The sequence below is a fragment of the Gavia stellata genome, chromosome 5, assembly GCF_030936135.1.
Source record: "Gavia stellata isolate bGavSte3 chromosome 5, bGavSte3.hap2, whole genome shotgun sequence".
NCBI lineage: Eukaryota > Metazoa > Chordata > Aves > Gaviiformes > Gaviidae > Gavia > Gavia stellata.
The window spans coordinates 9,714,435-9,729,464 of NC_082598.1; the positions used below are offsets into that span (position 1 = coordinate 9,714,435).

The window sequence follows — 15,030 nt, forward strand, 5'->3', positions numbered from 1 at the left end:
TTGGCACGTCGGGTTTTATAGTGACTTATTATTTGCGGCACCCAGACAGCTGGGGAAGGAGAGACCCTCCATTGCCGCTGCGAGGGGTCACAGCATACGGCAGGACTGGGGAAACTGGGATGTGTGCGTGGTTACTGCCAACTGCTCACATGGCATGGGTGCTCCTGAGCAAAAGGTTTGCGAATCCTCGGCCTCGGGGGTCTGTGTGTCGGGAAAGGGGCCAGCAACGCGCTCTCAGCGGGAAATAAGTGCCCCGAAGAGAAGCTGCTGCAGAGCTGCTGCAGTCAGAGGGAGTGCAGTGAGAGCAAATCTTGGGATGCTAATTAGTCCCCCTTTAGGAAGATATTTATTAGGCAAATGCCTCACATTCATATGCACATCTGCAGTCAACAGAGAGGCTTTTACTTTTTTCCAGCCCGGCAAAGCAGGAGGGTGGGAGGCCGCTGTGGCCAAACAGCCGGCGGTGCTGGGGAGGCTCAGCCCACTCTGGCCATCTCAGGTCAAGCATGGAAAAAACAGTTGAAATGACCAAGGTCCAGGTTGGAGGAGAACCTGGAGGCAGTTGAGAAGAAGAGCTTTAAACCTAGGTACCTTCATTCCTTGCTCGCTGATGGAGACATTGCAAGGACAGGCTGGGAGCCATCCCTGCCAGACCGCCTCATCCTGCTGGGAAGAGCCATTCCAAAGTCACTGCATTAATCTAACCTGGGGCAGTATTTGCTGTCAACCAGTTAATTGCCGAGGTTGATGGATACAGCCCCTGATGAGCAAAGGATTGTGGCTGCTTGTAGCTTTTGCAGAAGAAAGGTAGAGCCAATATTGCGGTGCTCCGGCACGGGGCCCGTGCCAGCAGCACCTCTCTCCTGACCCAGCAGATACTGAGCAGTGGGTCAAGGAGGTTTGCTAGGGACCAGCCTTGGTGTTCTCCGCTCCTTAAGTATAGATGCTCTGCAAGAGTAACTGCTCATCCCAAATTGTTTGCTTCATTTGCAATCACACAGATCTCATTGCTTCAAGAGCTACAGCAAAATATAGTTGAAAGATGTTTCAAGCCATTCAAAGCCCAGGGTTGGACAGAAAACGGAAAGTGTCAGACCAAGAGCAGGGTGTGGGCTTCCCAGCGGCGAAAGAGGTAATTCTGTCGTACGTCTGCTGGGTACTTCCTATGACCCGTAAAGGGGAGTGACTCCCCCTGACCCAAGATGAGAGCTGCAGTTTTGGGAAGGATGAATAATGACATTTCCAAGGCTTAGGGGTTTGATGTGCTAATCCAAAGCAAAGTCAGCCTAAAGCAGACCTGCTGAAGGCAAAACATGTTTCTTACTGAAATACTCAAACATCCTCAGCCCCCCAGAGCCACGCAATCTGCCCTGGTTATCCCAGTTTTTTTTCCTGGCTGTACCAACGGATTGAACATCTATACAAGCTCCTTCTTTACACTGAGCAGTGAGAACTGCTGAGAGCACTGGTATAAAATTCAAACTCTGAACTGTCCATCTTAATTAAATTAGTTCTATCCATGAGGTTCAGCAGTCGGTCATGGCATGTGGGAGATTTACCCTCAGGTCCTGGAGGAGCGGGAGTAAACCCAAGAGCAAAATCCTTAGTGACTTGGGATGACAACTGCGTTCTTAAAGACTGAAAGCTCCTGGCAGAGCAGTTGCCTTGCCAGCAAGCTGCTGTTAACAATATCCTTTTTATTCCAGGGGCCCAAATCTGCTGTCTGCGAACCTGACTGGCTTTTGCAATTGATTTCAGCGAGGCCCTTGATTTTCACTGACATTTGCTTCGGTCAGTCACGGCTGCCTGCTCCTTCCCCATCCCTCCTCCCCACCGTGCAGCAGCACCCCCAGAGCCTCCCTTTCACCCCCGTTCACAGAGAAAGCTGCAATTTTGGCTTTGCAATAAGAAAGGCAAAGTTTGGCATTCAGACAGCGAGGAAGGACTCAGGAAATCTGGTCCGGTGCCTGTGTCTTCTTCGAGTTACTGCATGATGGTGCATAAATCACTGCATTCCCCTGTGCCTCAGTTCCCTCGCTGTCGCCGAGGATGACGGTACCCCCGTCACCTCGGGGGAACAGGGGACATTAATTACTGTTCATAAGATGCTCAAATGTGGCAGCATAAATAGTAAACAAGTATTTAGTGCCTTTCTAAAGATAACTCATCTGCAAATACTCAGGTCCATAGCCTGCGACTGGAATTGGGAGCTCCCCTGGCTGTTACATAACTGCAGTGGATTGGGGATTTTTTAAAGGAATGGGTTGGTTTTATTACTGTAGTTATTTCATAAATAAGCAACACATCTGACTAGAAAGGATCAAACAAAAATCAATGCCTGCTTAACCCAAGCACATGGAAACTAAGAGTTATTTTAATTATGTTTTTGAAACAGCAACCTCCCATCTTTGGCCCGAAGCTTTCAGGATTCAAAGGCAAACACTGCCCTAATCGTTTTTTTTTTTTCCCATCCACAGCCTCTTTGCCTTTGCTTTGGTGAATTTGGGGCTGCCAGGTATCTCCCGATTGCAGGAGTCCAACTGATCCTTGCCGAGGCGATACGTGAGGGGGGGACGTGGGGATGCCGTATGTCTCGCCTCTCCCTGGGGGGGGGATCTTCCCACCGGGGGCTCCACTCTTGAGCAGATGTTGCTCTTTTGGCTAACCCATCCACCGAGCAGCAAGGCCGCCGTCGTACCTGCGCCACGCCGTCTGTTACAATCCTACATTTTGATCTCCGGTTCAGACAGTAACAGGCGCTGGGAGCTGGGGGTTGCTCTGGCTGCAGTTGCAGAAGATGCTCGTTAGAAATGGGATCTCTGCGGGCGCTGGAGCCGGCTGCTAGCGAGGCCGAGCCATGCCTGCCCCTCCGAGCGGGCTGGCAGCGCTGCAGTGCCTGACCACGGGGTAGGTCCCACAGCCGCCCGAGGAGCAGCTTCTCACCAGGGACACCCAATGCAGCGTGAGCCTGTTGGGTGCTGGCACCACTCCGCTGGGTGGGAAGGTTTCCAAGCCCTTACCTAATCCTTCCCCCTTTCCCCTTTCTCGTCTCTCTTACTCCTGAGCAATTTTTAATAGAAAAGCGAAGCAATGAAACCACAATGAAATCATCACGGGGAAATCAAGCTTTAGCTTGAAGCAAAGATCCAGTCACTGTGCATCTTCCTGAGGACCAAAACGTACCCCATGAGGTCCCGGGGCAGCAAATCCTGCAGGGTGCCAGCAAGACGGCTGCACCCACTGATGGATGGGTGCACCTCCCGGGGGGATGTAGCGATGACGCTTGTATGGGGGGTGCATGGGTGCACCTTGTAGGGGGGGTGCAGGGATATAACTCAAAGAGGGGTGGGTGCACGGGTGCCTCCTGGCAGGGGGATGCACAGGTGCACCTTGCAGGAGGAGGAGACACAGATGAACCTTTCGGGGGGTGCCTGGATGCCCCTTGCAGGAGGAGGTAGCCCCTTGCAGGGGGGTGCACCTCCCGGGGGATGCACAGGTGAAGCTTCCAGGGGCGGCACAGCTGCACGCCGCAGGGGTGGCGGCACGGGTGTCACCTGGCAGCGGGAGGCACAGATGAAGCTCTCGGGCGATGCCCCTTGCAGGAGGGGGGGGGCAGGGCACCCCGGTTCCCCGCCCAGCATCCCCTCGCCTCCGCCCCGTCCCTGCACCGGCCGTGCACGGCGCATGCCTCGGGCAGATGCCGGCCGGTTCCAACCGGGAGAGGCCGAAGCTTTTCGGGTCCTGCGAAGAGGAGGAGCCCGTCCTCCTCCCTGCGCACCCCCCGCCGCCTCTTCTCTCCGCCCCGCGGAGGGACGCGGAGGCGGCGGGGCCGGTCGCGTGCTCCGCACCGCGCAGCGGCGCGGGCACGGGAAGAAAAGTTACCGACCGGGGAGGGCTGATAAACGGGGAGGGGGATTCGGCTGGGGCTCGGCAGGCGCTGGGGGCAGCGCAGCGGCATACCCCCCCCGGCAGAGTGTTCCCGCGCAGGGTCCTGGGGAGGGGGGACGCCCCTCCGCGCCCCGCGGAGCGCCGCGCCGGGGCTGCGCAGGGACGCGCCGCCGCGGTGAATGACTCACCACGGAGCAGCCCACGTCGCAGCCCGCCGGGACGCGGTGCGGTGCGGTACGAGCGGCGCCGGGGCCCCCCCCCACCCGCGGCTCCGCGCCCCGCGGACTCCCGCGGCGCTCCGCGCACCGGCTCCGCGCATCCGCAGCGACTGTTCCAGAAGGCTGCCGGGCGTGTGGCGCTGTAAATAAATAAATAAATAAATAAATAACCAACCAACCCCGCCACGCACCGCTGTGCGCGGGGAGAGATGCGCGAGCCCCCAGGAGGGAGCCGGGGCGCCGCCGCCCCCCGCGCAGGGACGCGCCGTAGTAATTTGCAAGGGGCGGTGCAGGGATGGGGGGGGCGTCCCGCCCCCCCGATCACATGGCGACCCCGCGCAGCCAATGCGGGGGGCGCTAGGACCCCGGGGACCCGCGGACCCCCCCCCCCTCCCTATAAATGCCTCTCCAAAATGCAGTGGAGCTCCTTTCTCCCGTCCCGCCCGGCCGCGCCGCTCCGCGCCCCGCGCAGCCGCCGCCGCTGCTGCTTGGCGGGTCTCCGTCCCTGCTCCGCGCCCCGCTCCTTCCCCCTCCCCTTCTCCTTTTTTTTTTTTTTTTTAATTTTAATTTTTTTCGCCCCCCTCCCGTTTTTCTCCTCCGCCCCCTCCCCGCGGCCGGTTTGCATGCATTGTCTGTCTCCCAAGATGGTTTGTGAGACCAAGATTGTGGCGGAGGATCATGAATCAATCCCGGGATCCAAAAAAGACACGATCATTGTTTCTTCCTCCCAGATGTGGCCCTCTCTGGCAGGCTCCCCTTCCGCCCCCCCGCCTCCCCTCAGCTCCCCAAAAGAGGACCCCCGGCGCGACAATGTCTATATCCGCGAATTCCACCCCTCCGAGCAGGAGGTGGTGCGCCGCATATTTTACGAGGGTATCATGGAGCGGATCCCCAACACGGCGTTCAGGGGGCTGAAGCAGCAGCCCCTCACTCAGCTGCTCTACGGGCTGCTGGCGGGTGAGTATCTGTTCCCTTTTGCGGGAGGGGGGCGCGGGTTTTTTTCCCCCCCCCGGCTCTTCACAAAATGGTCGGAGAGGCGGGAGGAGCCGGGCACCCGCCGCCCCGGCCGCGCTGCGGCGGGGGAAGCGCCGCAGCACCGCGCGGGGCGGTGCGGGGCGGCCGCGGAGCCGCAGCGCTGCGGCGGGGGCAGGCGGGCTGGGGGGGGGGGAGCCTTGTGCCGCTGGGGGATGCGCGACCCCGCGCGGGCTTTGGGGGGGGGGGGGGGGGGGCGCGGGGGTGAGGGTACAGCGTCCTTCTAGTTATTCCGGGCCGGGGGGGCGCGGTGCGGGTGCGGTGCAGGGGAGCGGTGCGCGCCTTGTACCGCGCACTGCACCGCCCCCGCGCAGCCCAGCGCGGAGGGGGCCGCCGCGTGCCGGCGTTGCCTGGAGACGGCCGGGCCCGCCAGCGGAGCGCCCCCCTCTTTTACCCCCCCCCCCAAGCGTGGGGAGGGGGGTTACCCCTGCAGCAGGGTCGAGGGCGGGGAGGGGGGGCTCACCTCTGAGTTGCATGCCCAAAACAGCGTCTGCAAGGTGCCCCCCCATTTGCAAATAATAATGTGCCCCCCCCTTGCAAATAATAATGTGCCCCCCCCATTGCAAATAATAATGTGCCCCCCCTTGCAAATAACTGCACTGAAGCGGGGGGCACATTATTAATAATGTGTGTCCCCCACCCTGAGCAAGCTCTGGGCTGGTTTCTCATGCCCTTGGTGGTTGCAGGCAGGTTGCACCCCTATGTCCCCAGCCGGGGGGAGGACGGGGCATTTGGGGTGCAGGGGGTCTCAGCCGGCGGCTCTGGGAGGCTGGGGCCATGCCGGGGGGAGCTGCCGTTCTGGGGGTGTCCGCAGAAGCCCCCGAGGTCTTCAGCAGCACCCCAGCACCGAGGCGGGCACGGTGCCTTCCCCGCGAGTCGGTGCTTCCCGCGATGGAAATAGTAATGCCGCAGTGACAAACACATGGCTGCGGAGCGGCGTGCCCGCAGCATGGCTTTTCCGCCCCGGCCGCGTTTCGGCCTCGCTGGGGAAAGCGAAGCGGGATCTGGGGTGTGCCTGGCCCCCGGTGTCCCCACCAGCACCCCTTCAAGGGGTTTTGGTGGGACCCACCATGGCATGGCGGCATCCTCCCGGCCGGCTCTCTCCAGACACCCCATAAACTTCTCTGGGGTTATCGCGGCGTGATACGCCGTCACTTAACACGATAATCTCGAGAGTGTGAATTGTGTGTGTACTGCAAATGTGTATTTTGTCTGTGCTTGTTTTTTGTTTTTTTAATAATGAGTTTGTATTCCGAAATCAACACTAAATTCTCTTTTCTGACAGGTATCGTTTATTTCTCTTCCTTATCTCCATAGTAATATGCTTTGTTGTGACCAAGTCCTTCCTGCTGACCTGCTGTTTGCCCATCTTTCTGATGGGCATGAGGTACTACTTCAGTAGAAAAGTTATCCTCCACTATCTCGATTGTGCGCTGCATACGGACATGTCCGATATTGAGCAATATTACATGAAACCGCCAGGTGAGTCTGAATTCCCCGGAGGGAGCCTTCCCCCAGCCCTGCTCGGGGAACATGGCTGCTCCCTGCTGCTGGCACCTTTTCCTCCTGCCAGCAGCACTGAGCAAGCTCAAAAGTCACCAGAATGCAGCTCTTTAGCCACACCAGGCACAAAGCCATCTCTGGTTTTGTTTTGGTTCGGGGTTTGGGCTTTTTTTCCCCCTTCCCAAGATGTCTAGTCATCCAAGGCAGCCTCCGTCCACCGCCTGAGCGCAGCACTCCCGGGTCCTGCAGCCGGTCCGGGGACCAGGGTGTGGGTTTTCGGGGGCGCTGAGGGTGGATGATGCCGTTATTTACTGCTGGCTAGGTCCACCCTACCCCTTGTTTCTTGAGCTTGGTATTTCTTTGCTCCTCACGCTTGGTATTAACTCTGAAAGAGGGAGGAGGGCGAGATGAAAGGCCTCTTAGCCCAAATGCATAGAGGAACCCGTTTTAGTTATTGCGCCCATTTTCCCATGTTATTCAAGAAGAACCTTCCTTAATGCGAGTGTTTTGGAAGAGGCACAGAGCAGGTATGTAAAGGGATGCTGCCTGGGTTTGACATAATATGCGTTCATCCGTTTGTTACATATATGCATGTAATTAGAAATGTAGTATCTAATGATAATATTTTCTTGTTAAGCTGTAAAAGATCTCTTATGTGATTATTTAAAAAAAATAAGTCCCTTTAGAACTTGTCAGGCGCTATTTCCCTTTTTGTAGGCGTACATCCACGTTGAGGACTGGAGCAAGGGGATGTCTGGGCAGTCACTTGGGGTTTGATGTTTGCTTTTGGTGGTCGCATAGTACTAGTGGTGAGCTGGGAGAGCAAGGCCATGCCAGTATCCCACCGTAGTTCCACCTTCTCAGGGTACCTACTCTGTTGCTTTAAGGTGTGACCATGTTTTTGCTGTATCATTGCTGTTCCCCAGGTGTGACAGACCTCTTCCTGGGCGCTTTTAGAGGACTTGTAGGAAGTACCACAGTCATCAACTTCCCTTCACTTCTAATGTGCAATATTGAGTTTTTCTAAAATGATGCTCATCTAGTAAAAATCCCCAAATACCTTAGATGAGCTTGCTTTAGATTTCGTTTTCCATCATAGTGCGTATCTTGTACAAATCTTGTCCCATCTTACACACAGGTTGCATTTCATTGACAGTGCTTGTTTTAGTAAAAATCAGGTGACGTGTGACTTGTATTTAAAAAGCTCGGTCTTCATTAAAGGTGGTGTCACAAAACCAAAAGGGCTCATAGTAAAATATTTCCGAACCTCTGTAGTGAGGTTCAACAGTGTATTACACTGGAGAAAGTGGTATGGGAGTCCAGTAGAATAAGAACACGTAATATGGAGTTAATAGGTGTTTGAGTTCCATCGCTCATTAATGCTTGGGACTTGTATGGTCATGATTCAGGGCATGGATCCAAGTGCCTGTATTTCTAACGGTACATATATAGAAAATAAAGGAAAGGGACTCCAAGGAAGAGTGAGGAATGCCCTCAATTTGTTTAGGGTCAGTAATGTAATTTGGTTCAGCTGTGTTGCCAACATGTCTTTGAAACATCAGCATTGCTTTTGTTTGGTACCTGGAAGGGCTGGTTTCAATTTTAGAGCAAGTGTGTGGGCTTTAATTTTTGACAGAATTTAATCAAGTGTAATTAGGCTTCTGCCATGCCATAAAAAGCAGATTTATAGCATCGTTGGTGCTTGTTAAAGGTTCTTGATGATAGTGGTGTTAAGCAAGTTGGCTGGGGTTGTAATTAGGTAAAGCCAAAGAGGCTTTGGGGACTGGGGAGGAGAAGAGTGCCTGCGGGTCGGGACTGGCACCATGTGCCATGAAGCCGCGTGGTGCTATTTGGTGTAGCTGTGCACAAGGCATGAATCCAGTGTTTTGGTCCTGTTTCCCCCAAAAACATAGTTGCCGGATTTCTTCCCTATAAGGTAGCAGTATAAATACAGTCATCCTGGAAAACCCCAGAGATTTGTGTGCTTCGGAGGCCATCTGTCTGAACTGCCTTGTCTGTCTGAACGTACAAAGGCAGTGACGTGCTGTGTCAGCACTGCCCATCCCACCCAAAGGACAGAAAAATGACAATAAAACAACTTCCAGCCCCAAGTTTGTCTTTTATTCTGCTAGTTTACAAATCAGCACGCAGGCAGAAATGATTGCAGTGGGAATGAGAAGGGCTCGTTCTCCTGCGTGTTGCTCCCACCTTAGATGTTAGTGAAAGCTTTCTCAGTGAGGTGTTAGGAAAGAAATGGTCACAGCGAGGGTAGTCAGGCACAGAAGCCCAGAGAGGCTGGAGATGGGCAGAGCCCACCTAGACAAGTTAAAAAACCCAACCTGATGGAAGTGCAGGTTGGCCTGGCTTTGGCTGGCAGTATGACCAAGCAACTTCTTGCTCCTTCTTCGGAGAATCTTTGTTTACCAGCTTGAATTTTTTTTTTTCTTCTAACATGGAAAATAAGGGAAGAGAGCATTTCTGTAGCAGGTTTGCAAATTCTTGTTTCTTAAGGTGACGAATGCAAAGGTAGAACTGGGATGTAGTCTTAAGGTCTTGCATCATGATGGAGGTTGTGGCTTTGCTGAGGTTTTGCTCTTGGCACCTGTGGTATCCAGGCATGAAAACCTCTTGTTTGCAGTGGGCTCCTTGTGGTACCCAGGGTTGGGGTACCATTGTACAGAGCATCTACAGCAAATAGTCTCTAGTAGGGCAGGTGTCTACAGTGAGGGAATGTTTTAATTATTAAAATGGGTCATTCTTGGTAGTTTTGCTAAAGCGTCTGCAAAAACTGTGGGTCAGTTTTAAAACTGAACCAAAAGGACCTGGTCTGCAATGGGATGCCGTGACCACCCAGCTTAAAGATTAGCATTGAACAATCCCGTGAGTTAGTTGTAGTGCAGTTTTTCTGAACCGCTCGCCTCCAAGTTAGTTATTGTTTTAAATTTCCTCTGCTGGATTTTGTATGAACTGAAAAATATGTGCTGACAGTGATTTTGCAGAAGTACACTAGCCAAAATTAAATCTGTGTTTTCTCTTGCCCTCCTATACTTACGCCAAGGATCTGGCAGAACGTTTGGGCCAGCGCTTAACTTTGAGCTCGTATGCAGCGGGGTGACTTGAAATTGCTGTTGATTTGAAAGGAATTGTTTGTGTTGAGTCCTGTGCTAGGGTCTTAAAACAGAAGGTTGAATGGTTCAAACACCTTCCTGAGCTTTTTGTAAACTTGCATTTTTCGTTTTTAAAATAGCACTTATTGGAACGTTCCTTTTTTTTTTCTTCATAGGCTACGAAAAAAGGCACTGGGGTAGTGGAAAAGAAAGGAGTTGGATAGTGGGCTTAATTGTCAACCAGAGTAACTTAGGCTCTAGTAAACAAAAAAAGAAAAAGAAGGAATTAATTTTAAATAGAGGCCTGCCTCTTGCATTTCTCTACATAAATAAGAGGAGCACAGCTGGAGCTTCTTTTATGGTCTGATGATTTTGACACCTAATCAATTTTACAGTGTCTCTTCAAGCTTCTGTCCCGGTTGGTTGCGTGTTGTATCTTTTGCAGTGATTGGTGTGTTAGAGAGATTCTTGCAAAGCTGAGGTCTCTGCCGGAGAGCTGATGGAAACCAGGACTCCTTGCCTCCCATGCAAAACTGCTGCTCTCCAAAATGAGTAGAGCTGGGGCTTTGGCTGACGAGCTAGCACGTCTTTCTGCAGTGGTTTAGAGTGTTATCTCCTGCAGCTGGCTGTCCTGGCAGGGTCTGCCGAGGGGCATGCCTATGTGTGGTGGTAGTACAAAGACCTGGTGGTGGTGGGAGCTGAACTTTGCCAGTGGTTTTGGGCACCAGCGATGAGCTGGGTGGCTGCATTGCAATGCCCAGTGCCACAGGGCAGGACAGACAGACAGCACGGATGGGCAACCAGGAGAGCTGCGGCTGCGGGACCTGGTGGAGTCTTGAGGGCATCTGCTTTGCGTAATGCAGCAGATGAAGCCGAAGTGGTTGCTGCAGGGGGTGTCAGTTCACATTAAACACGCCACGCTGAGAGCTGTGGTTTTCAGCAGTGGCTGCACATCTGTGGCTCTTGCGCTTTGGGCGGGTGGGTGCCTCTGGGTGCCTCGTGCTGGGATGGGACGGGATGGGATGGGACGGGATGGGATGCATGCTTCTGCTTTCCTGCTTCCATCCAGGGGTGAGCAGAGCCTCCAGCTCCCACTGCCTTCTGTCCCCTGGTACGTGAGGGTGCAGATGAAGAGCCTGGACTGATATCCCAACCTCCCTGGGCGACAGGGACTGTGCCCTAAGGAAGAGGGGCTGTAGGGGTATGGCTCATTAGGGTTCAATTCCTGCCGCTCTTGGGTGGCACGTTCCTCAGCTGAGCCCAAAGGAGGGATGTCCTGCCCTTCTTGGCAGAGGTTTTGGGATCACATCCTTCTGCCAGAAGGACAGCAGTTGAGGTGGGGCCGGAGTTGGGTTGTGAGGAGGTGAGATCGTTTGCTGCTTCTTCCTTTTGAGGTGTTTCTCACCTTCAGCGGGATGTTTGTCTGGGTAATAAGCAAGTATTTCAGTTGTGCTCTTGTATTGAGCCCGTTCACAGTGGGTTTGATGCCGGAGGGGCAGAGCTGACACCAGAGGAGTTGAACCCAGGTGTTTGCAAGGAGGTGAGCAGCTAGATGTGAATCGTGTGGTTCCTGCTAACCCCGCTCAGCTGGTGCTGAGCCCCGGGGGAGCTGCGGGGTGAGCAACAGTGAGTTTTGGGGTGCAGGGAAAATACAGGGGCCACCTTGGGAGGAGATCCTAAGTCTGGAAGCTGTCATTGCTCTGTCATGCTCAGACCCTTTGCAAGCTGGTGGGGGGGGCTGTTCTCACCACCACAGAGCCCCTGGGGCGGAGGGGCTGCCGTGGAGCCCAGTTCTTCCACATTCTGGGTAATGCTCAAGCTGCCAGATAAGCTGGAGCACTGCTGCCCACTGATAACATTGTTTGGAAAGAATAGAGCAGCTCTTGCTTTGCAAAGAAAGGGTTTAGTTACCTGATGCTGGGAGAGGGCTCAGGGCTGCTGCTTCCCGGTGAAGGAATGTGTTTTGGGAGAGCCCTGCCCCGCTCACTGGTGCCCGAAAGGCAGCTGGAATCTGAAGCATCCCTATCTTCAGCATTTCTTGCTGGCTTACGCAGTGCCCTGACCTCACGTATCTGCCAAACCCCTGAGCTAGCTGTCGTGTGTCGGGATTTTCACGCGTGCCTCTCCTCACGCACCGCTTTGGGGAGTCCGGCGTGGGGCTCGGAGCTGGGAAACCCAGGGGAGAGGCTGTGTCCTTATCTCTGCCTCGGCGTTTCCCGGCTCTGCTCCCCACCACTGCTGGGAACTGTGGTCAGGTCCTCAGGCAGCGGAGGGTCTGTCCCGTGAGCATTTTGCGTGCTGGCATCTCTCTGCTATTCAATGAGGGTGCTTCAAGGCATGCGACTTGCACATCAGAGAGATCGTACAAGATTAGGATTAGAGACCTTTAATATATTTTATAATGGGAAGTATTGTGCCTGAAAGTATTTCTGAGACTGGCCTCCTGCGAGAGGGGTGGTCAGGGATGATGCTGCTGCTGCTTAGCAATTCCCATTGTTGCTTTTGGGTGCCTACAATTTAGCAGCACTGGAACTGCCTGGTTTGGCATTCCTCATCTCCAGTGCAGAGGTTGTTGGGAAGCAATAGGCAAAACAACTCATGGTTCCAAGTGTTAGGGATGTGCTTTGTCCAGCATTAGTAATGGACTGAAATATTTTTATATTTATTATTTGAATCATGCAAGGGTGAGCTGCGGGCAGCTCTGCCGGGCCCTTGCCCAACCCTGCGCTCCTGCCGACAAGCGCCGGTTGGGTCTGGAGGTCGCACCATGCGAGACCCATGCTGCACCGAGCCGTGCCGGGTCAGCTCCGCTCAACCCACTCAGGGGCCTGCAAGGTCTTTGTGCCCCACAAAAATCTTTATTCAGAGGTTTTTTCCACTTTCGGGGGGTTCAGGTAGTGCAGGGTGGAAGAGCGGTGCTGTCAGCCAAGGGCTGGCACATGGGAAAACTGAAATTGTCTGGTGAGCGGGGCAGCCTGTGGATTCCAGGCTGTGCCATGCACACAAGTGGGATAAAGATGTTCATGGGCAAGCCACTGCAGCCTTCCCCCCCATATTTACTTATTCCTGGGGCAGGAATATATGCACAAACCCATTCCTCAATGTGTGTATCCGTAAGACAAAAATAGCTCTCACTTCAGACCCATGAGCTTTGGCACGGTCCCATGTCAAAATTAGATGAAAATAGATTTTATAGTAAACTTTGCAGAGCAATATAACCTTCTTTTTCCTCCATGTGTTCAAAAATTCTCTGTAAAGGTAGTCCCTAATTGCCATGACAGTCAGTTAATGCAGCAGTATTTAAGTTGTAGCCATGACTGGGTGGATATGATGCTTCTGAACGTAAGCTCTGCCTGCAGGTATTTAAAAAACCCCAGTACATGCAAGTGCTATTCATTAATCTTCAATACAAGAAGTAATAAGCTGTGTAAATTGAAGATCAGTAGTTTTTTAGGCACAGTTAACTTCTCAAGACTGTCAAACACAAGCCATGCTGGGACGTAGGAACATGAAGAGGGCAGGATCAGCAAGCATTCTGGGGTTTTTTTCTGGCTTTGAGTAAATTTTTTTAATGTTTTCTCCGGTGTTGGATGTTTTCTGGCAAGGTTGTGTGCAATTTCTCATGACTTGTCTTAGTAACTAAACCTAAAAAGGACTGCAGAATTTTCTCCACAAGTTTAAATGCAAATTAATTACCCTTATAAAGGGTTTTCAGCGGCTCTTCTTCTTTCTCTCGCTTTCTTAGGAATGGCCAAGATTTAAAACAATTACCCAAAAGTCTCTTTCAGGTTAAGATTGTCATAATGGCCTGAACTTAGGCTCCCTGTTGGGTATGTAACTAGTGGCAAGGGTTTTAAAAGTACAAAGCTTTGAGCCCCTCGACACTGAATTTTGGATGTAGGAACATGAACTGAAAAATCTTATTCCCAAGCACATTATTATATTTAGTATTATATTTAGCCTCTTAGGTTTATTCAGGAGTGTCTGTGGTCAGGTTGGTTCCTCCCAGTGTGCACGACCAGGGGCCCCAATACTTTAGAAATTGTCGGTTGGTATTGCTGTCAATAAGTCCTTTAAATGTGTTGAAAGAGCAGTTTTTAATGTAAAAGCCTAAATGCATGGCCTGATTGTCAAGAAGACACTCCATTCAAAATGTTTCTAAATTTCAAAGCAGATTTCTCAAAGTCACATATTCCTTCTGTAGGCTTACATCTTTATTCAGGCAGCTTATATTTAATTACGTGGGATGGGAACGGCTGTCGGGGCTCTGGGCGGCTGCGAGACCCTCGTGGGCTCTGGGAGCTTGCGGCGTTGTTTACCGGTGTATTGCAGAGCACACGCTTTTATTTTGGTAATGCGGTGCTGGAGATCTGTTACAAATAATCACATGTTTGATGCTACTCCCTTCCAGACTAAAGGAAGAAGAGAGACTTCAGAGTGTTTTGCCAGTACCTGGTTCTGCACGGAGCTGAGGGATGTACGGGCCTTTGTTGTTGCTTTCTGCATCAGTGAAACAGGGAGCTTCAAAGTATATTTTCAGATTCCCCCCCTTTTATTCCACCCCCCTTAGGAAGCTGAGGAATCAAGTTGTTTTTTTCCTGACAGGTGGCTAATGAAAGCAGTCTTAAGGAGAATCCAAAGATAGCAGCGTCTTACCTAGTTTCTATTCACAAATCTATTATTTGTAACCATATAATAAGGTTTTTTTTTTGCTAAGTGCCAAGGGGAAATCACCAAGAAGCCTCATGCCTTTTATTAAGGGTGCATCAAAAATTAGTTTGTAGTGGTCTGGTTAGAGCCAGGTACAAGCTGTGGTATCTGTTACAGATGGCTTTGAGCCATTCTTAAGTCACCTATTGACCTGTTGGACCCCAGCAATCAATTAACTATTTATGAAAGCATATACGGTATCATTTATTGTCTTTTATAACTGTTTGACAAGTGTTTCTTTCAAGAATTGAAAATTTTATTTCTTACAGGGTAATTCTAAAATTTAGACCTAGGACTCCCACGGTTTAGTGCCAGGCTGGGTTTCTGCTTTGAAATGGGATTCTGTGAGTTGAAAGGAGACTTTTCAAAATTAGGTAACGGGAAACATGTATTACAGGTGTATTTTTAAGTGGCTATGTGTGACATATTGCTATTTAAAATTGGATTTACAACAGTGTAAACGCTAATAGAAAAATACGATGCATTAGTTGCACATTAGTGTGTACTGCTTGAAATGATAACTTGCAAGTAATATTTGTCACTTAAAATTCATGTGCTGCTTCTAGGATCTA

The 15,030-nt window shown here is 52.0% G+C and overlaps 1 protein-coding gene across 1 annotated transcript in view; it reads left to right on the forward strand.

Moving 5' to 3' along the window:
- Positions 1–4,729: 4,729 nt before the first annotated feature.
- Positions 4,730–15,030, forward strand: part of NAT8L (N-acetyltransferase 8 like) — a 28,161-nt gene continuing 17,860 nt past the window's right edge. The window contains exons 1-2 of the mRNA XM_059818140.1: positions 4,730–5,063; positions 6,456–6,620. Coding sequence (XP_059674123.1) covers positions 4,730–5,063; positions 6,456–6,620 — 499 coding nt within the window. The remainder of the gene's footprint in view (positions 5,064–6,455; positions 6,621–15,030) is intronic.